We start from the raw sequence: 21,066 nt of genomic DNA on the forward strand, positions 1-21,066 counted from the left end.
CAGATACAGCAATTTCTACTGCTTGAATTTAATAGCTTCTGCCAACATCCAAACACATGGATTCCTTAAGAATCTGTGGCTGCTTCTATAAAACGCAAGCCACACAGAAATTCACGGCAGACTGACTGAACTGCAAGAACACAGCATTACAACAGGAGACTGTCTGCGGAGGATTAAAACAGAGCGTGAGCTAAAACAGGGTTTGTGATGATTCACAGAATAATGAAAAGCACTAGAATGTAAATCCTGGATGAAACATGCAAATAAGAACTTCAGCCTTTTAACTATTAACTGGCTTCAGCACTGTGTTGCACCAATACACGTTTTTTCGATTATAGTTTTAGTCTACTTCTGACAATTACTTTCTTTGTTCACCTGTTTGGATAGATTTTGCATATTTCGTTAGTACACATGTTAAGCCTGTGCTCTACACACAGGTTTGTATTGATTGCAATGTTGTTTGTGGATAAAGAACATGACACAGCTGATTATCTGAATTCCATCAGATTTACTCCAATTGTCATTTAGAAAATAATGGTCAATAATCAGAGGGGGGGGGGGAAAAAAAAAAAAAAAAAAAAAAAAAAAGCATATTATTATTGGTCTCAACTTGAGAACTACAATTCTCCCAGTGTAATTTTAAAGACATACAAAGTGATAAAAAAAAAAAAAAAGTGTGTGCAAAATGTACTGTTGTACATACAGGCAATTGCAACGCAAGTTTCACTGTTACTGTGAGCAGACCTCTTATGCCACTTCCTGTTACACACACACACACACACACACACACACACACATTATATTAATATATATATATATATATATTAATATATATATATATATATATAAATATAATATATATATATATATTTATGAGGTAAATGTCATTTTACAGTAAAATGTCAGCCTGTGAAATCGTGTCTCACTTTAGCACAGAGATTTCATGTGATATTTAAGTACCACTAGTCAAACTGCAATCTTACTATCGTTAGAATGAAGCAGGCTGTTTGCGCGCGACTGTTCAGCAAATCGTTTAACCTTATTCCCCAACCCCCCCCCCCCCCACCCACCCACACACACAAACAAAAGCAAACAAAAAAACCGTATTTGGCATTAGCAATAATTTTTAAAAGGACCTCGTTTATGTCAAGTCTAGATTTTAAGTTTTCAGATGAACTGATTCCCGACGACCACATTCAACAAACCCTCCACACGCACACGCACGCCTAACTAGAAGATGAATTCAACAATTTTTTTTGTTCTACGTTCACCTTGAAAAACACAGACCACGTGGCATTGCAGCTCGTTCTTTCACGTACTTTCGTTCGAGTAAGCGTGCGTTGCCATACGTACTCCTTCGGCGTTGTTTTCGTGCATCCTTTGTTCGTTCGTCACTATAACACTTAAACAAACGAAAGCATAACAAAAGAAAATAAATTTTATATATATATGTATATATATATATATATATATATATATATATTATCTATATATATATATATTATATAGATATATATATATTCATTTTTCTTTCCTTCCCGAAGCGTTCTTCCTAAAATGCTTGTGATCCAGGGCATTGTGGTGGAAGCCTTGCTTTCTTCAATCTGGAAACGAGGTCTCGCAAGACAGAAGTGAGTAGAGGTGGACCCTTCCTTTTCATGCCACTAGACGGCAGCATTCTGGTGCCTGTGGTAAATCTTCCGCCACACCTCCTGGATCTTCTTGCACCACCTGTCTGCATTCCCGCTGGGGTCCATTAGGTAATATGTCCTGTTGGGCTACAAGCAAACAAAACACCACATTAACTACTAACTATCAAGTGCTTTTGAAATTGTAACACCTGGTTCATTTTATAGTTAATGCATCATTTGACAAATACCCCGAGGTTCAAAGTATAAACCTTTCCTTCCCAATCACTTGTTCTTAATTACTGAACAAAAGAGACCGACGGTGATCGATATCATTTACAGTCACCCCACCTCCCACCTTGGGGTAACAGTTTTCCCACCAAGCACATTTAAGCTGTCAATATTTGAGTCATATTGTATGCCATGCAGAGTCAATTGTAAGATTAAAACCGTTCTTGATGCGCAATTATTATGCCTATATGATGCTCCAGGGGATTTGTTTGATGTGCATTTTATACATGAATTTGAAAAATTGTAATTTAAGTTTCTAGAAAGAAACATAATATTTATATATTTAAAAAACGCAATAAAAAACAACTATTTAAAAAAGGCACTTACTGTATGAACAAAAAATGTTTTGAAATTCTTGGCTTCTGGGCGCAGCTCTGGAGACCACGGAATCTCCCCTTTCAGAACTCTACTGACAGGATCCACGTAGTAGAGGTGGGGTCCTTCAGTGAGAAGCAGCTGGCGTCGACGTGCGAACAGTCCCTAAACGAGACAAACCTGGGTTCAAACAAAGCATCAACCTTGACTCTTTCAAACCTCTGAAACAGAGTCCATTCAAAAGGCAGTCCTGGACTAGGGTATGCCACTATATCATTTTGACATGCAAATTAAAACAGGCAAATTATACAAAATATATCAAACAGGAGCAATAATAAATCAGACCTGCTAGATGCGCTGTTCTACACCAAACTTCAAAATCAGTGATGTGGTTTATACATCTGTTTAGTACCCCCTCTCCACTGGCACATCTGACCCGTGAGGCCTCGGTACGGTTCTCCCCTGGCTTACTGTCAAGCCGAATGAGAACCAAACCGTCAAACTCCGGCCTCACAAGACATCTGAATGTGGCTCCGTGCCAAGACAGGCCAGGGGCAGGGTTAAGGATTTTCGTCATTACGCTGCACCGCTCGCCACTCTCCAGAAAGACAAACAAACAACACGACGGGCAGCGAGTGTGATGAAAGGAAAAGTACAGCCTTAGGACAATGAGGAAGTGCAGGCTCTAGTTTCTCTGTGGGCAAATAGAAGTGGTCGGGAAGATCTGGAGGTCGTGCATCAGAAGTGAGAATGTCAAATTCGGGCATAAACTATCTGAAGCAAATGGATAAACCGCATAAACCGCGGGTACGGTACACTTAACTTGCACATCCAAAAACACAAAATTCTACCAAATTTCTCATCCTCGACCTTTATTACATTAATATAAAAGAAAAAAGTGGAATAAACAAAAATTCTAAAAAACTTTTACAAATTCTAATTTTTTTTTACAAAAACAGTAAGACAAAATACAGCTGTACTACACATATGATGGCTCTCTTTGCACTTGCCCAACTTTAAGCACGCAAACAAAAAACAACTCTCTAGAAAAAACTGCACTATCCTTAAAATGGGATATTTTTTCTGCAGTGGAAAAACAACCCAGGCTCCCCTTAACTGCAGGACATACAATATATATGTAAACTTTTAAACTTACCTTCCTTTTGTCCACTGGACCCATCTTGAGTATTAAATTGTTTTCTACAAACTGGTGCCTGTATAAAAGGAATACACATTATTTATTTATTTTTTTTTTTAAATGTGAAATGGGTGGAAAGATACTTACAAAAATTTTTTAAAAGGAAGATGTTAGACTAGACTGCTGAAACTGTCAATTTAACTGAAAATAACCACCACCTTGAAAACATATTTGGTTATAGAATAAAAATATGACCAGTGGCTACAACCCAAGACAGTACACCCTTGGTATCTGCAGCCGATCTCTGATAATAACCAGGGAACTTGTTGCAGTTCACTTTAAATACTCTTTACCATTGGTTTCCACCCGTCTGCTTCTCAAGCAGAAGCTGTTTCTCCTCGTCAGAAAACTGCAGGTCCAGTTCGAAGGAGTTGTTATCCAGGTCGTGGATATACTGCTCAATGTTACTGCTTGATCTTTTCGGTGGCTCCGACTCTGGGACGGCCAGGGACTGTGAACAGCTGGATTGGGCTACCTGCATGCTGCCAAACTGGCTCAGAAGGTCGTCATACTAAAACAGAAGACGCAAAAGCAGTATGAGCTTCTGGATGCACTGGAGGACATCCGCTTCTTGACGATGTGATAAACAAATATTTTCTTGGGTGATTTTTACTTTGTCATGTTTTTAACTCCCATCAGGTGGGACTTTCTCACTAGTTAGTAACAATTTCTCTACACATTATTTCCCAATAAAAGCTATACTGCTTGCCATGATCACCCACGATAGGGGTGGCTGGATTAAAGTACACTTTCCAATTTCAATTAATTCGCTGGGGTGCTTATTCTTTTATAGCTGTGGATGACCGTCAGAAACACAAATGCTGTCGAAGGAGGTTTCTTATTACCCCCAGATTCTTATACTCTCAAAATCAGGGTTACTATGTTCTTACGGGCTGCATAAAATGAAAGACGCACTCACATTTCCATAGCAATCCTCGTCGTCTTCAGACATAGCTGGTAAATAGGGCGTTAGTTTTGGTGCAGTTTCAAGGTGAAGATTGTTCCACGTGATGGATTCGAAGAAAGGATGGGCTTTGAGAGGTTCGTACCCCCCCATCTCATCACATCCTATACGTTTTGAGGGTTCCAAAGACTATATATATAAAAAAATATATATTATATATATTTACCTGTTAAGCAGTCTTTGTTCAAGGTAATGTCCTTTAGTGATGCATTAGGCACACTTAAGTGCAGAAATGTCAATGTAGAAAAACAGCAAAAAATACAAGAATCTACCTATAGTTAAATCACAGCATCAAATCCACGTGCATTTGACGATTCTTACTTTTTAAAACTGTAAACTCAGTTTTTTAACAAAAGCATCATTTACCAAAAGCTGTTCCACGAGATCTTTTGCTTTAGGAAAGAACTTTTCTGGAAATTCGTACTCCAGTTTAATAATCTTCTGGAATATAAGGTATTCATTTCTGAAAAATAAAAATATATGAAAATGCATGAGAAAACCATTGTAGCTTTTCTTGGATACCACACTGCAAATTCGATTCTTCCTCCCACAACTCTGGGAAATCACAGCACCAAGGTTAATTTGGGTCTAATACCAGCATGTTCACAGAAATAAAGGCTGAATAAAACAAACAGAGATTTAACACCTCCAGTTTAGCTTTCTTAAAATATCCTTACATTTACTGCAAATTCACATACAGACCAGCAATAAGATTTCCGTTTCTCGGTCACGTTATACAGAATTATATATATTTTTAATGACTCTGTTTTGTTTGGACTTACTGTACAATAAGTAACCCACCTCCTGTGTGTTTTCTTTGCACTTAAAAAAACAGATCTGTCAGTTACACTGTAACCATATAGCAACCCAGGCTTGTGACTGGCTTTCTTCAACTCTCCAGGCACTGGTTACACAAACAAGCAGTAAACATCACAGCCTTTACTTCCTGTTATTTTGCAAGGTGTTTCTGACAGGTTCACCTGTCTCTCGTTCCTGAACAGCCACCTAGGGCAAGATACAAAGCTGCACCGATGACAAAAACAAATGTGTAGCTTGCCCTTAACTCTTTGATGCCTTGCCTTTCTTTTCCTTTCCAACACATTGCAGCTTAGTTTTGTCCTAGGTAGAAATTATTGTAGTATAATTTAGTAGTTATTATATGACACAAACAGATGCAACACATTTTGTTAACAATTCTGGCCACTTACCCAGCTCTAAACGGTGGTAATCCAGCCACTAACTGGTAGATTATACAACCGAGGGCCCAAAGGTCAGAGCTACATTAAAAGAAACACATGAAAAGGTTACATTCACTCACAGCCCTCTTCCCCCTTCCACAACCCCACGATGCAAAGATATAAAAGTAGAACAACAATACTATTTAGTAATGATGGCTAGGTATTACCTTTTGCAAGCAGATTTCTCTGTCAGCAGTTCTGGAGAAACATACTGTGCTGTTCCTACAAAAGAATTTGCCCTTGCTGCAAAAAAACAAAAATAAATGCGTTTTACAAGGTCGAGTTTGTACAAACGTATCACTTGGATGGTAGTTTTCCTCAACTTTACCAAGTGCAAAAGCAATCTAGTGTTCAATGGATTTACTGTGGTTCACAACATACATTCTTTGTGTATTCAGTCTATAGTAATGCATCCATACCTTGTTTGCTATCTGAAGACAACTGTTTTGCTGTTCCAAAATCTGTAATTTGAATGTGCATCTCCTCATTTAGTAAAATGTTCTCTGGTTTAAGGTCCCTAAAAAAAAAAAAAAAAAAAAAAAAAAAAAAAAAAAATTTATTGGAAAATGTTAATAAAACATTGGCTGTGTTTCATTGCAGTGGACTTATTAGAGAAGTTTGTGAATTAAAAAAAAAAAAAAAAAAATTAATAATAATACGACTAGCTCAATGGAAACAGGTACAGTTTGCATAAATGTTTAGTTATGCAAACTTTAAAAAACACTAGACCTTAGCATTTTGTAAAAGTCGACAGTTTGAGAAAATGCTAATTAAGGTGCCTTAATGCGCATAAACTTACATGGAAACAGGTTTATTCACACAAAATAAGCGAATCTCCTATAGTGCACTGTACCTCAGGAAGTTACACTACATTTTCCTGGCAAATGGGAAGAATGGAGTGTAACAATAGGTGCAATTGGGAGACGGGAGAAGTGTGTTTTTTAGACCTCATAAGGGAATCAGAGGTAACCAGCACCCTCAAGTTTAGTGCACAGTTCATCAAAAGCTGGCCTGGTCATCCTAAAATGGGCACACCAGCGTTGACCATCAAAATGATCTTGCACAATGTTTCCCCAGAATACATCGGAAAGCTTGCTCATCCATTTGGTGCGTGATGCTCCGACCGTAGCTCGCTTTATCAACTCTCAAAACCCCCCTGTTCTCTCTTGCTTTCCATGCTCCTTAAGCCTGATATCTGTTATTAGCTGCTGCTACTATTTCACTTAATGTTACCATCACATATTCTGCACTTTCCACTGTATTTAGTGTACTATTTCACGTACTCTGCACTTTCCACTGTATTTAGTGTACCATTTCATGCATTATGCTACTATCATGTATTATGTGCATATCATGTTTTATGCATTTCTCCATTTGAAGTATTATGGATTTTCTTGTATTTACTGCATCTTGTAAACTGCTTTGTGATGGTGTTCCACTATGAAAGGCGCTATATAAAATAAAGATTGATCGATTTCCAAGGTGGGTGCCGTTTGGTGGCCAATGTGTCTATATTAGCCGTTCCAGGCAATACAGCTGCCTCCTAGTTTTTCTGTCTCCGAACAATAGTCTTAACAGCTGGAGCAAGCTGGAATAACAGCATCAATATTACTTGGCCTTGTTCGAAAACATCCGGAAATTCTGTTCCTTCTTGTAAAACCATTTTGCTGAAATGTTCGAGAACACACAGGTCTTTAATACCGCACCTCAAGTCTGCACATTAACAAAGGAAATAACTTTGCTTCACAATTCATGAACACAGACGAAATCTTGGTTTTGCAAATAAATTATTTGTTATTATGACATTAACATTATTAACATAAAAATATCTGTGATGAAATTATACATTTTCTTTAATGAAGATGAGCCTTATAAATAAAATTTAATAGGCCTACACATTTTCCATGTACACTATTCAGTTTCCCCTGGCTTGGACTATGCAAATCTGAAACAATTGCTTAGGAAGATTACTGCTATAAATAAAACAATTTAAACAACTGTTTTACTTTTGACCCGGGCTACTTTCAGTAGGCCTGATAAAGGTAGGAAGTGATAAATAGGCTACTTGCCATTTAAGCTGGGCTACTCTACAGAGGTTGTACGTCATTGTATAATAAATACAGGTACATTTGTATAATAATAGATACATTTGTAGAGTATAATCAGGGAAAACGGTGGAAACAGTGCGTTTTACCATTTTCGATGCAAATTGCATTAGCTCCGCCCACAACGCCATCACGTCGGCCAGTTTATCCGCTAGAAATTGATTTGAATGGAAACCCAACTTTTAGACCGATTGTGCGACATTCAAATGCGCATAAGACGTTATTCTCTTCGACATCCTAATGGAAACATAGCCATCGAGTCACTTTTTTTTATTTTTATTTTTTAAATAAGATATTTACACACATCTATGATGAAACTGAAGTCAATTAACAAAACAAAAAAAAAAAAATCCATAACAAAAAATAAATAAATCAATCACATATTCAAGGCTACATTAAGAGAGTTCAGGCTTAAACATTACCTGTGAATAATCCCCTTCTGGTGTAAATATTCTAGCGCGCAAACAATTTCAGCAGCGTAGAACCTTGTGCATGTCTCGTCAAACGAGCCTATTTTGCGAATGTATTTTAGCAGCTCCCCATTTTTAGCATAGCTAAGACCAAAGTCTTATATTCAGTTAAGGAAAACACTTTATTGGAGTTTAGCCAAGCATCTTTTTTGGAGTAACATCTAAAATGTTAACACAATACACCCTCACAAGACAATTACATATTTTTCTTAAAAATCAAGTACAAAACGCCTCAAGTAAGTTCTCGTTTCATATTTTTAAAGGCATACTCATTAGTGTGCTCCAATTTCTCCAAACCTTTCTCACTATTAAAGCTAGTCAAATCAGACGCACGGCAGCCACCGCTGATCTAGCTACAGATTAGAAACAGACTAATCAAACGCTTAACAAAATCAATTTACCAGAAGGCAACTGGCTGAACTTAGTGGAAATACATTTCTTTATCTGAAAGGATACACAGCTTTTCATCATCTTGAAATGTGAAGTAAAGTTTTACGAAGAATGGATGATCCAGATGAGACATGACATCTCTCTCTCTCTTCACGTACTGTGCCTTGTTCTCCTTCATGATATGACGTTTTTCCAGAATTTTAACTAAAAACAAAAAAAAAAAAAGTACATTCAGAAAATAGTTTGTCTAAAAGGTAAAAATGTTTGATCTTACTCCATAACAGCAGAGATCCTGATAGAGTAAATCAAAAAAGAAAGAAATAATGAATGGCCTACCAAGTGTTCAAATTACAATTAATAATGGAATCGAAAACATGTCAACGTTTTAGACATTTAGGCGTGAAGCTATTACCATATACAGTACTTTCCTAACTCCACAAATGGAACTAGTGTGAATATCTTGATTTTATCTTGCATTAAAAATGCTTTCAGGATTTGCACACAGAATCGGCCACCGCTTCCAGTTAGCCCCGTAGCCATTACACTTCAGTAGCTTGTATACCAATGCTTCAGAAATAAAGATTACTACTTACTTGCATATTCCTTCCCTGTTGATTGTTCCCTTGCCAGTACAACCTAGATAAAAATAAAACACAAAATTATCATCAACATAGCTTACAGTTCCTTTGGTACAATAATAATGGTTTTAGGTTTAAAGGATATATTATTAATTTCTTCATTAAACTAATAATAATGAAAAAAATAATTACATCTTAAACAAATGGCATTGTAAAGGTGCATAAAAGAAAAGCCATTACAACTCTGATATTTTATCTACAGAAACTGGGCACACGCTTCCTCAACAGTTGTTGATGCTTTAGTTTCCATTGCTTATATAAGAGACAAAAATAAGCCGTTTTGGCTGTGCAAGCGTTGGCGTTTCTGCAGTGTGTAAACAGTAAAAAGGGCATGCTTTCCAGCCTGATACTATTGTCAACAAAAGGTTTTAAGGTAGCGGGAAGCCTGAACAACAACACATCTTCGATCAATTGATCAATTATATCACCTGAAGTTTGTTGCATTATGTATTACGGGCGGCTGTGTCGTTTTATTTGACAGCTCAGATGGGATAAGTAGAATACTCTCATACCTGCAGATTCGATTTTGCAACTGCTTCCAGGGGTCTTTGTTTTTTCGTGTTTCTAGCTGAAGGTTAACAGCCAAAACAGACGAATGCTGTTACTTGTCTTTTAAGTTTTATTAACGTCCCCAGTATCAACAATTATCTATGCTAAAGCTATCCTACAGAATATAGCCAGACAATAGCTTCTTTCATAAATGATATGAACACAAATTGTTACTGGTTTAGCACACATCTTTACAGTTAAACTCCAGCAATATTAAACCACTAACAGTATTCAAGTCATACACCAATATGTGTGCGTATGTATGTGTGTGTATAAAGCCAATTTCAATCATATCTGTAGTTTCTGGTAGATAACACAGAAGTATTTACTGCCTTGCTGTAAAAGAGTTCTGGTTTACATGCACAGATTCTTTGACCGAGCTGGAGAGAGTGTAAAGAGACCACTGTATCTTTTCACTGACGTGAAAGCAGCTCGCAAAAATCCACCAAATTATCTTTGCCACGGAAAGCAAGGAAGCCTGGTGTTCAGGTGTGCAGTGGCTTACAAGTCATAATGGATAAATATTTTATCATAATAAATATTTTATACATTTTTGGCTCTGATTTTATGCAAGGGAAATTGTAACCCTACAAAACAAGCATGAAGAGAACTTAGGAAGGAAGAGTTGCACTATTGTTCAGTTGTTTCTTTCTTGTTGTATACTCTCAAATAAATTCACTGAAAATTAGCTTTTGCACTTGCTTCAAAACATGGCCCCTAGAGCTGGATTAGGTCTGCACAAGGTAAACACCTTTGGAAGTTGTGTGACTATTTGTATGCTTTCTGATAAACTGCTTTGAAGAAACACCCTTAGAACAGATGATGAAATATGACAGCACTAAAGTCTAAAGTTTTTGTTAATATAATTTTTACAACAAACCCCTATTTGTATACGGTACTGTAACAAACCTTAAATATGTCAAAACAAACAATAACAAAAAAACAACATCTTTGACATGTGTTAGAAAAAAACAAACAAACAAAAAAAAACACTTACGGTCGAGAATGAACCTTCCCCTAAAATTTTCCCAAATCTAAAATCTTCTGGCCTTTTTTTCCGTGGCTGCGGATGCTGCTGTATTGGTTGTTGCCGCTGTTCTAAACTTTGTTCGGAGGTTTGAGACCTCGTTTTGGCTGCCGTGCCTTCCATGGTGGGCCCGTGGCTGCTGCTGCTGCTGACGCCTGCTATAGCAAGCGGCGATCTGGAATCCGACTGATTTCTTACCATTGATGGAGATGGGCAGGAACAAATAACAACACTGGACTGAATGGGAACAGCATCATACTGCAAGATAAGAAAAAAAAAAAAAAAAAAAAAAAGGGCTTATTGAAACGTTGTTCCCCCTGCAATACCAACAGCTGCTACATGATATTTACTTAACTAAAGGAAAAAACAAAACAAAAAAACCAGTAACACATGTATTTGATAACTAAACAAACGTTATCGACTCAATAAACAGTTACACAGGTGGATCAAATGTACTAAATCCGCTTGTCAAAACATGGAGTTCCCTTTCAATTGCTTTCCAGGAGTCGTCCGTCCCCCCCGTCCCCCACATCCCCCGAGTTCCAAATCAAAACCAGGAAGATACCTTTTAATTGCTTTCAATGTATTCTGATCAGCTTCGGCATGTTTTTGCAGTTGTAAACTTTAACATGCTTTTGAATAAAGGGAACCATACGCTAGGTTAAGAAAAATCACACCCTAGCGTGAATGTTTATATAGATACAGTTGTAGTGCCAGTAAGTAAGCAAAATAGGCATTGGTACTTTCCAAACACCTGCTGTAGCAGCCACTGTTCTGGCATTGCTACAATTGCTATCAAACCACAGAAACCATCCGGGTTAGCCCCTGAAAAGCCATACATGTCAAAAACAGGTTTTTGTATAAAACAAAATGGCACTGCACTTTGTAAAAGACATTCAGCAAATCATCACACCCTCATTTTCTGCAAACCATATACAGTACTGCCCGTCCCGACAGTACACTACATTCCGCTCGCAGAGCATACTCTCAGCATTACTCGTTTGTTCAGCCAGGAATACCTTTTTTTAAATGTCATTTATGATTTAGTAAAATAAATAAAATAAAAAAACGAATGGTCCCTTTTTACAACGCATGGGGAAGCACATTTAACAGCACCTACTGCAAGATGCTGAACTCCAAACGGGATGTTAAACTACTGAATTACTTTGAATTAACGCTTATCCAAAGGGCGGTGGTAATTAGAAGTACTATGGTTTTCAAAATGTTTTATTTCGGTACTTGAGGAGGGGCATTGTGACAGGGAGCCATGTCGCTGGTTCGTGGAGTGTGTGTGTGCGTGTCTGTGTGTGTACGCACGCCTTTGGGAAAGCAGGAGATGCACTGCTAGGCAACCATTTGAGCAGTCTGCTTGCTCTGTGCGTAGGTTCCTGGAGTGGGTCGTTTCTTTTAGTGAGACTAGCGCCAGGGTTGGTCAATTTAAATCACTGATTTGAATCACTTAATTTAAATAAAAAAAACATCATTGATTTAAATCATTGTTTCATTTACTACCTATTTTTTAAATAGTTTATCAAGGAAAAGACATGAAAAGTATGTTTTAAAAATATTTAAAAAAACACAAACATCTTAAACTCTTACTGTCTAGAAACTAAAACTGTTAGGGCTGTATTCTGATCACAGCGCAAATGCAAGTGCCAGCGCAAATGGCACTTGTCCCCGAATTTGTGGCACATAAATGTAGTGAAGAAAAAAAAAATACTGTACCGAAATGGTATTCTAAAGACTTGCCCAGTTATAGAGCACCTGCTCCATCATTAACATATTTGCAGAAGAGATTCTGATGACAGTGCAATGAGGTCCCAAACAGACAATTAAGCTTTGTGCCAAGACCCGCTGAGACGAGGTTTATTTAGGAACTAACAATAAAAACACTACAAAAAGCAAAGTAGTCCTAAGTAACAACTGTGTGTGTTTGGACTGACACAGAAAGAGCAAAAGAAAGAAACGAATGGCTGGGATGAGTGAGGGGGATTTTTCTTTGGAGTGCTCCATTGCTAAATTCTTGTAGTTCAATATTGTAGTTCACATTTAGAGGATGCCACAATGATAAATAATTTGCTTTATCTGTGTATTTGTGTAATACCAGATCATTACCGATCATTATTATTTATTTATTTTTTTAAGTACTGTATTACTTTGAATTACCGCCACCCTTGAATATCAGATTTGTAATAGATGCCGCCCTCAAACGCTGCTCTCAATAATGAAACATGTCCATTTTCTTCCCCCTACCCCAGCTCAAACATAATTCTAAACAAATGAATTTGTTGAAATACTGCATGTGTATAGTGGATTTGGTCCATTTAACTAACTTATCTAGCAGTAGAAGGTGGTTATACCAGTATGCAAACTCCCTTGAGAACAACAAACAGAATTAAATGCTCTTTTGAGCCAACAACTTCCCATCACAAAATGTATTTTAAAAAAGCCCCTACACAAATGACAATCTTTAACAAAAAAGCCACTTCATAACAAAAGGTTGCATACGTTTTTAGTCTATTACAGTCTCCCTATAAAATACAGATGTTTCAGCCTCTGTATGGAAGCTGCACAGTACAGTAGTAAACTTATTTATAGAATTAGCACAATTATGTCAATGAAATCCCCCATTAGGTTCTGCAGAAAAACAGAATTAATCTTACCAGAAACATCCCACACACACAGAGTGGCTGTAATAAAGAAAGCCTTGGCTCGTTGAACACCTGCTTGTTGACTCATATAGTGCCAACAAAGTAAACGAGAACGGCAACGGGGTTTCCACAAAACTGCAGGATCAAATAAGCAAATGGCTATTTTTGTATGTCCATCACATTTTCCAAGTAAATATTTGGTAGGAATCTTTTTTAATAGCATAACAAACAACAAAGAATCAATACTACTTGTAATAACCCTTGCTGATTAACTTCCTCTGTACGCACACACGCAGTGATGCAGAGAATGGCTGCATCTGAAAAACACAACAAAGTATGGCAACTCCTCGTTTTGCACAGAAAGGCAGATCTGTCCCCCTCCATCCCAGCCTTCTCTTTCAGTTACTCCACCTAATTATGTATTTCAAAAGTTTTTTTTTCTTCTAACCATTAGCCTTTGTTCTATTATAAAAAGCTAGCTTTTACAAATATAAAAATCAGCTTTTTCGTTGAATTATAATCTCAAAGGCTCAAGTAAATGGAAAAGGAGAGTAAAAACATCTCTAATAATTAGTTTTCAAATTAAATAAAACATTGCATGTGGACTACTGTTAAGACAGCTTGTCTCCAGACAGTGTGGAAGGGAACCAAGCCCAGGCTATAACTCGTCACAGAATGGGAGAACTTGTGCAAAGGCAAATCTGTGCCTTTTGGCAACAAGCACCAAGACCAAAGTCCACAATTTTTACGCTAGTATCACTTAGTTCTCTCTCCATCTTTATTTAAAATTTTAAATCTGTGCAAATATTCTTCATTTACTATTTGAAAGCCAATGAGCAAGTGCTATCAAATTCCACAAGCACTCTCAACACCCGGCTATAAAACCTTGCCTGAGAGCAGTTTGTGAGGCTTCTGTTTGTTCTTTTTTTTCCCTACTACTGTAATCAGTAAACAGAAAGCACAATAATTTCCTATCACAAGTGACAAAGCCCCGCTGTAAACGGCATTATTGCAGGCAACAAAATCCTCACCCTGAATGCATAAACAAGCATACTACAGGAGTAAAGCACTGGAAAGTTCATACACAAGGTCATTCAGCTACTAAACAAACAACAGTGTAGATCAGAAGCTGTATTAAATGAAAGTATTTTATGAATGGATTAGGTCATTGTGGTTTCCTGTTCTGACATGCCTGTGTGAATAAGCCCAGCTCTCAGATCCCTTTAATGCACAGCTTTTGGGTTGCTACTTTTGATTAAAAAAAAAAAAAAAAAACACGTTTCTTACTATTAATATTTCCATGGTTTAGATACCTCTCGCTGTGGCTTCTAAACACCAATAATATACATTTAATAGCCTGTACAGGTAGTGAGTGGCGATGATATAAAGGCACACTGCCCCTCCTTTTACACCCTGCACCAGCACTAGTACAGCATTACAATAAAACCGCTTCTTTTCCATTGATTTCTGATGTGAAATTGGAGTGAATGAGGAGATCAGTTTTGAGAGTAGATTAAATCCAAGACAAAGCCAAGGGAGGCGTCTGTGTGCAGGAACACTGGAAAGCGTTTTCTAAACTATAGCTGTTATATATTATAAGTGACTGGAAAACACACACACCCGAGAGACGTGCCTTCCACGGTGCTTAGACAGTTCAAAACACCCACAGCTCTGCAGCCCAGGCAGGGTTACCGATGAGAATCCTTTTGTAGATTTTAAAAACACAAAATTATACCACATACAGTAATATACGTGCAATTACCTTTTTCTAAAGCTGGAAGGGAGGGCCCTATGCACACATAAAGCAAAGGGATGACTGCAGCGTACTCAACTGACACTTACCATGGTTCCACAACATGGTTTTAATTTACAGCCACTGCCTTCTCCTGACCCAGATTTAGCCTGCGCAAGATCAGAGACTTGAGCTGAAACGGAAACATAAAAAGATCTGGTCTTCTGCCAGCCGTTCCCAGCACTTGTATCAAAGTAAGGCAGGGAATTAGGAAGAAGCAGAGCAACGCTGTTACGTAAATCCTACAATGTCACTGGGGCACTCCACAGCACTTTAATTCAAAATGAGTCGACCACCAACGTCCTTTTCTCTTGCAGACTGAGAACTAGAACTAGACAACCTTGTTTCATGGTCGCCAGGACAACAATCTAGAACCTTTTCACAGGAAAACACTGGAAAGAAGCAGCCAGTCAGCACGTAGGCCTAATTCAGCCAATCTGAAAGAGCACTGGTTGAAATTCTAGTGTAAGAAACTGGGCCTGTTTTCTAACGAACAATGGAACTTTCTCAAAATGCAGTTAGAGAGAATGCAAGAGCGATGCTCCTGATGGTGCTACTGTAAAAACTGAATGATCTGCATACGATTCACTCGGGTTATCCAAGGCAAGTAAAAAACACTAATAAACTCATTCAAGAGGCCTTTAGCAACAGCCAGTATGCTAGGATTTTTCCGTTTGATTCTAGTCGAGTTAACCAGTAATTTCTGCATTTACAGTCTTTGAAGGCGCCATTATGCCTTTGTGAATAACAACTCAAATTTATAACCCAACAGCAGACACCCTCTGCTAGAACCACGTATAGCCCCACGCTGCCGTTTTCACTGAAACTGATCTGCAGAATAGACACAGCTGTGGCAGTTCTGCATTAACACAGAGCTGAAAATACAGCACAGTACTGTAGATACAGTAGAACACAATTATACGTTATGCTTTCCACAGAATTGTTATATGGAATACATATTTATCTTTTTTAAATGCACCGGTTTGTGAAGTCTGCCTCCACCTCATTTTAATCAGTTTAGATGCAATGGGATGCGATTAGATAATCTAATATGATTTTTCATTTACAAACCTTCAATGTCAAATACAATGTGCAAATCCACAGCACAGTTATTTGGTCCAATGAAACAGCTGCTAGATTGGCATGCCTTCATTTGATAGTTCAGAGGAATGACAGGTCAAACCTGTATAATGTCTCACTTATCTGCATTTACAATATACCTAGAAGTCAGTGTTAAGTCAACAGATTTCTTTTTTTTGTGAATTGTTACCAGTAGTTTGCAGTTTATGTCAGCAGTCTTTTCAGATAAAATAATATTCATTTTGTTACAGACTGCTTTCCAGCACCAAATAAATACTTTGAGTCAAAAGAAAATCCCCACTGAAGAAATGGAAATGTCTGTCCAGCATGCTGCAGATATATCTTTCCTAACCTTGAGAAGATCTCAATCTAGGTCTGCTTTCTGGTGCATCTTTGCAGTGTAACTGTGTGAAGTTCTTTGGCTAGATCTGCCTTTTGTACAATTCAGATACAGTAAAATAAACATTTCTGCGATAGAACAGAGACCAATCCAATATAGTGCTTAATTGAAGTGTCAAGTCTTAAATTCAAAATTACTATCCTATACCTCTATTCAGACTCCCCACAATGTGCAATCAGCCTTTCCAACAGCTCATCCTGTTCTATAATAACAGTTTCTTTTTCAAACATTATTTTAAATTATCATGTCATTTTAAAGCCGGAAAACATTTGCTGCGTCATTAACAAATACACACGGACTTTAACAAATGTATTACTTTATCCCTAACGAGACAAAGTTTGCACATGTGCAGTACGCTATCGGAATCAGTTTTCCGAAAAGTGTGTTTACATGACTTTTGAAATCGGAATGCTTATTTTTCCGAAAACTATCGGAATTATTATGTTTATGTAAACGAATGTGGGTGGTTTCAAAAGAATATATAATTTCAAAAGCACACTGGATGATGAACATTATATCAGTGTATTTTTCTCCTGTCTAAATGATTGACGTTGTTTAACTGATATGCAGACATGAACAAAACTGTCAGGCCACTCACAAAACTTGAGAATAATTGGGCTGAACAAAGTAAGCAAATGATGCCTCTAATTTATGTTGAACTGTTTACATTACGATCAGACAGTAACATCAGGTATCTAGCGCGGTAAAAGTACTCTGGGGTTCCATCAAAATGAGACACTGCTGCGTTCGGGGTGTTCCGATTGGTAAGGCAATGAACCAGTAGAAGCGTGGCAGACACCATTTAGCAGAAATGAACCGTTTCAGTTGGCTAATGGTTACCGTAAAGGACTGAGCTTTGGGATAGTTATTTAGGCTTGAAAGATAGTGATTATTACCAGTGCTACTATTGTGTGTAATTAGTGTTTCTGCATGAAATTAGGAAATAATACATTACTGACAAAAAAAACACATGTATTTTGTACACAATTGAACCGATTTTACTCTAGTTGGGATTCCAGTTAAAATCGTCCTAATCGTAGATGCACTGTCTGGGCCCATGTTAAGTTGTGTCTATATTTAGCTACTGAATGATAAAAAAAGAAAGACAGTTTGCAGTACAAGATCAAATTGATCAAAATAATAATAATAATAATAAAAAAACACATTTAGGATAATGATTAGAGAGTACCGGACCCTCTTCAGCGTTTACAGACAACAGCAAAAATACAAACGGAACAATACACAAATTGCTCTGTAAGTTTCACGCTGTCAACTGTTCATTATATTGCCATTAGAAGATATTCCATTGTAAGCCCCAAGCAATATGATTAATACTACCGATTTGCTTTAGCACCTGACCCTTTCGACAGTGCGTCTTCATGCAAGTCAACGTGTCACCTTTCCTATAAATGTCTGTTAGGGAAGCCTTTAAATAGCGCACATAAAAATAGCAACACATCATTGCGAGTTTACAGTACTGTACTAGCAGGACTGCTGTATTCTTTGCAACTTCCCAACATGCGCGTTCTGCCGATTCGTTAAGATTGTAATAAACAAGAAACCAATGTAACCTTCTCGTAGAGTTCAACAACTTTGCACATCAATGCATCTGCCTAGCTGAGCATATGGGTTGTGTACCTGTACAGACCACCAGATCACAAACAAACTCAAATTACAATCGCAGCCTTTTATTTATTTGTTTTTAAACCAAAAACATTTGCGTGCTCTCTTATGAAAATAGAACATAGTTTAACACGTATACACATGCCACCGGTGCTATAAGGCTAGTATGAGAATTTTGAGAAACTCCATAGCTATGTTTAAGCCTAGAGGCCGTTCATAAAACAACTTCTGTTTTTTTTTTTAGTTTAGTTTTGGTTTTTAAGTCAATGCGGCGTTTACATTTCTCTATATACAGGCTGTCGCTAAACATCCACCCGTACATATTTAAGGAAGGGTGTTTAAAATCGAGCAGGTAAACACACGCAACTGTTTTAAGCACATTACACACGCTATTTCAAGTTCGCGTCCACCACTGCTAAAAAAAAAAACCTCAACACGTAACATCTGTATGTGACCGTCTAGAAATAAACTTTTTTTTTTTTTCCCCCCCCTCCGCCAAGTGATACACAAGTTAAACAAATTCAGCAACTCCTCCGGCGGTTGCTGGGTCCTTCTGCTGCTTCTTGCAAGTTGCAGGGCAGAGGATAAAAAAAGAAGGGCCTGTCTACAGTATATCCTGAGAGCTGCGATAAAGCGCCCTGGCTTTTGCAAAGTGCTCTGAGCCGATGTTCATGTAAAAGCCGCGATACTCACAATCTGATTAGTGGTTCTTGCCATGAAAGCTTTCAGCCAGTATTTACTTGAATTTTATAATTGCAGAAGCTCCAGTAATGGCCGCCTCTCCGCCCTCATCTTCTAGCGGTGACGTCACGCCACAACAATGCTAGCGCTGCGGAGTGGCGAGCAGCGCTTCCCCGAATCCACCTCTTTCCATTGGACGCCGGGACTCCGTTGGAGTCGTCGAACGTCAGTCAGCATGGAGGCAGCTTTTTGGGAGCAGTCAAAAAAAAAAAAATGCTGCACTCTCCTCTCTCCCTCTGCTGACTTGATAGGTTGTCAACTAAACGCGAACGTTCCTGCAGGCTCTCGTATAACCCAGGCAGGCAGCCCCCCTCCTTCAGTATTCTTATATATTCAAATCTTGTCTGTTGCAGTTAATCATGTGAAGGGCTTCCAATGCTTTATACTTCAGCGCAACAAAATTGGGTAATTCGAAAGATAATTAAGCATTTTGAGGCATTTGAGGTGGGGTCTTACCTGCATTAGGTTTTACTTAGATCTGCCTATAATAATGCTTGGAGAATATACATTGTCCAGTCAAGCTGTCAGTATTATAAATCCTTCAGGCACTTCTGGCACTACAGACTGCTAGCTGTCAAGAAAATGTTTTCTTTTTCCTTGTTTCACAAAACAAATGCTTTGAGATAACACAGTTTAGTGTTGCAGAGATCCCCTCAACTAGTTTAACATATTGAAAGATGCATGTCCCTGTAGAATGAAACTGCATTTAGCTACTTTGTGATACCGGCCTATGGTCAGTATGGACAAGAAATCTTACACTATATATACCGTATGCAAGCTATATGTTTATAGTTACACACACACACTAATTAGTGCATAATAGCATTAATACCCTGTCATTGCAGTCAATTATCTATCAATAATGCCTGTAGTGTTGGTAATAAATAATAATGTTTAATTGAAAGTCCTGGCAAATCTATCCTACATAAAGACACCTGAAGACAGTGGGGTTCTGACGCTATATACACCACTATGTACCATTCAAAGTGAAAGAAAAGAAAATTAATTTTTCAGTTTTTTATATTGTTCTCAAAAGTATGGAGGGCCCCCCCACCCCCCACCCCCCCCCCACCCCCCCCCACCCCCCCACCCCCCCCCCCCACCCCCACACCCACCCCCCACCCCCCCACGTGCTTTTCCCCAAATCCGTTTACTGAACAGCAGCATGATGTTGTGGGAACTCCCCTTGACAACTAATCCATCGCGTTTCTATCAGCACACTATGTTCTGGGTTACGCATGCAGACTGTGCTGCAAAGCCTGGGAGGTATATTCTTTCAATACTGTGCTTTATTAAATCTGCCCTAAGTGTTTTCTATCCCTGGTAAACAGGGAGTGCAGACATCATACAGCACTTGACTGGCACGTCAGAAGTTCTGTTTATATGTTAATTTTGCTGTAACCTGTTTCCACTAGAGGGCAATGAAGCCGTAATGATTCTGAGGTAGCAAAGTGTTTATGTACTTCAGCTCCGCCCTTTTGAAACCCTGTATGCTGTCTATCAGTGAGCAGACTCAGAGAGAGCAATATATCATGCTAACTGGAACCTGTTTTACCCTGTAAACTGAAATAAATGTAAGAAAGCTGCTTCAGTTCTGCTTGTGGCGGTTGTTACTAGTCCACTGACCACCCTGTCTGGCTTCCTAGCCGATGTTACAGGCTTATCCTCACCCCAGCCCAATTCTCACTCCAGTATTCTGTCCAGGGAGGGTGAACATTACGAACATTACAATTTTCATTTAGTCTAAAGCCGGCTTTTAGGATTGCGACATGCTTACAAAGATAATAGGCAGGTGAAAATAGACTCTCTGCAGCGTTGGAGGAAAAACTTCAAAGAGCCTTCAATGCAAAAACACAAAGTTCTTTTTATTTATACAGTGGAAGAGAAATTTGGTTTATGCTGATACCCTGACTGAGCATTCTACTCCGCAAGGTCAAAGCAGCTTTAACAGCTATCCTCTTATAAT

The 21,066-nt window shown here is 38.2% G+C and overlaps 1 protein-coding gene across 3 annotated transcripts; it reads right to left on the bottom strand.

The window, feature by feature from the left end:
• Positions 1-1,546: 1,546 nt before the first annotated feature.
• On the bottom strand, positions 1,547-19,189 carry pdpk1b (3-phosphoinositide dependent protein kinase 1b). Of its 3 annotated transcripts, none has more exons than XM_041230031.1 (14): positions 19,053-19,189; positions 10,784-11,071; positions 9,193-9,235; positions 8,666-8,803; positions 8,162-8,306; positions 6,054-6,151; positions 5,802-5,877; positions 5,605-5,673; positions 4,763-4,859; positions 4,352-4,525; positions 3,726-3,943; positions 3,391-3,448; positions 2,247-2,399; positions 1,547-1,778 (listed from the first exon to the last, which is right to left on the bottom strand). In XM_041230031.1, exons 1-14 carry the CDS (start codon positions 19,074-19,076, stop codon positions 1,665-1,667), a joined length of 1,695 nt encoding a protein of 564 aa, XP_041085965.1. In that variant the 5' UTR covers positions 19,077-19,189; the 3' UTR covers positions 1,547-1,664. The 3 variants fall into 3 exon arrangements, with proteins under 3 accessions (XP_041085965.1, XP_041085966.1, XP_041085967.1); XM_041230032.1 differs by lacking the exon at positions 19,053-19,189 and adding an exon at positions 15,307-15,383; XM_041230033.1 differs by lacking the exon at positions 19,053-19,189 and adding an exon at positions 11,379-11,449.
• Between the last annotated feature and the right edge of the window lie 1,877 nt (positions 19,190-21,066).

Source organism: Polyodon spathula, chromosome 26 (genome assembly GCF_017654505.1).
Source record: "Polyodon spathula isolate WHYD16114869_AA chromosome 26, ASM1765450v1, whole genome shotgun sequence".
In the NCBI taxonomy this organism is placed as follows: Eukaryota; Metazoa; Chordata; class Actinopteri; order Acipenseriformes; family Polyodontidae; genus Polyodon; species Polyodon spathula.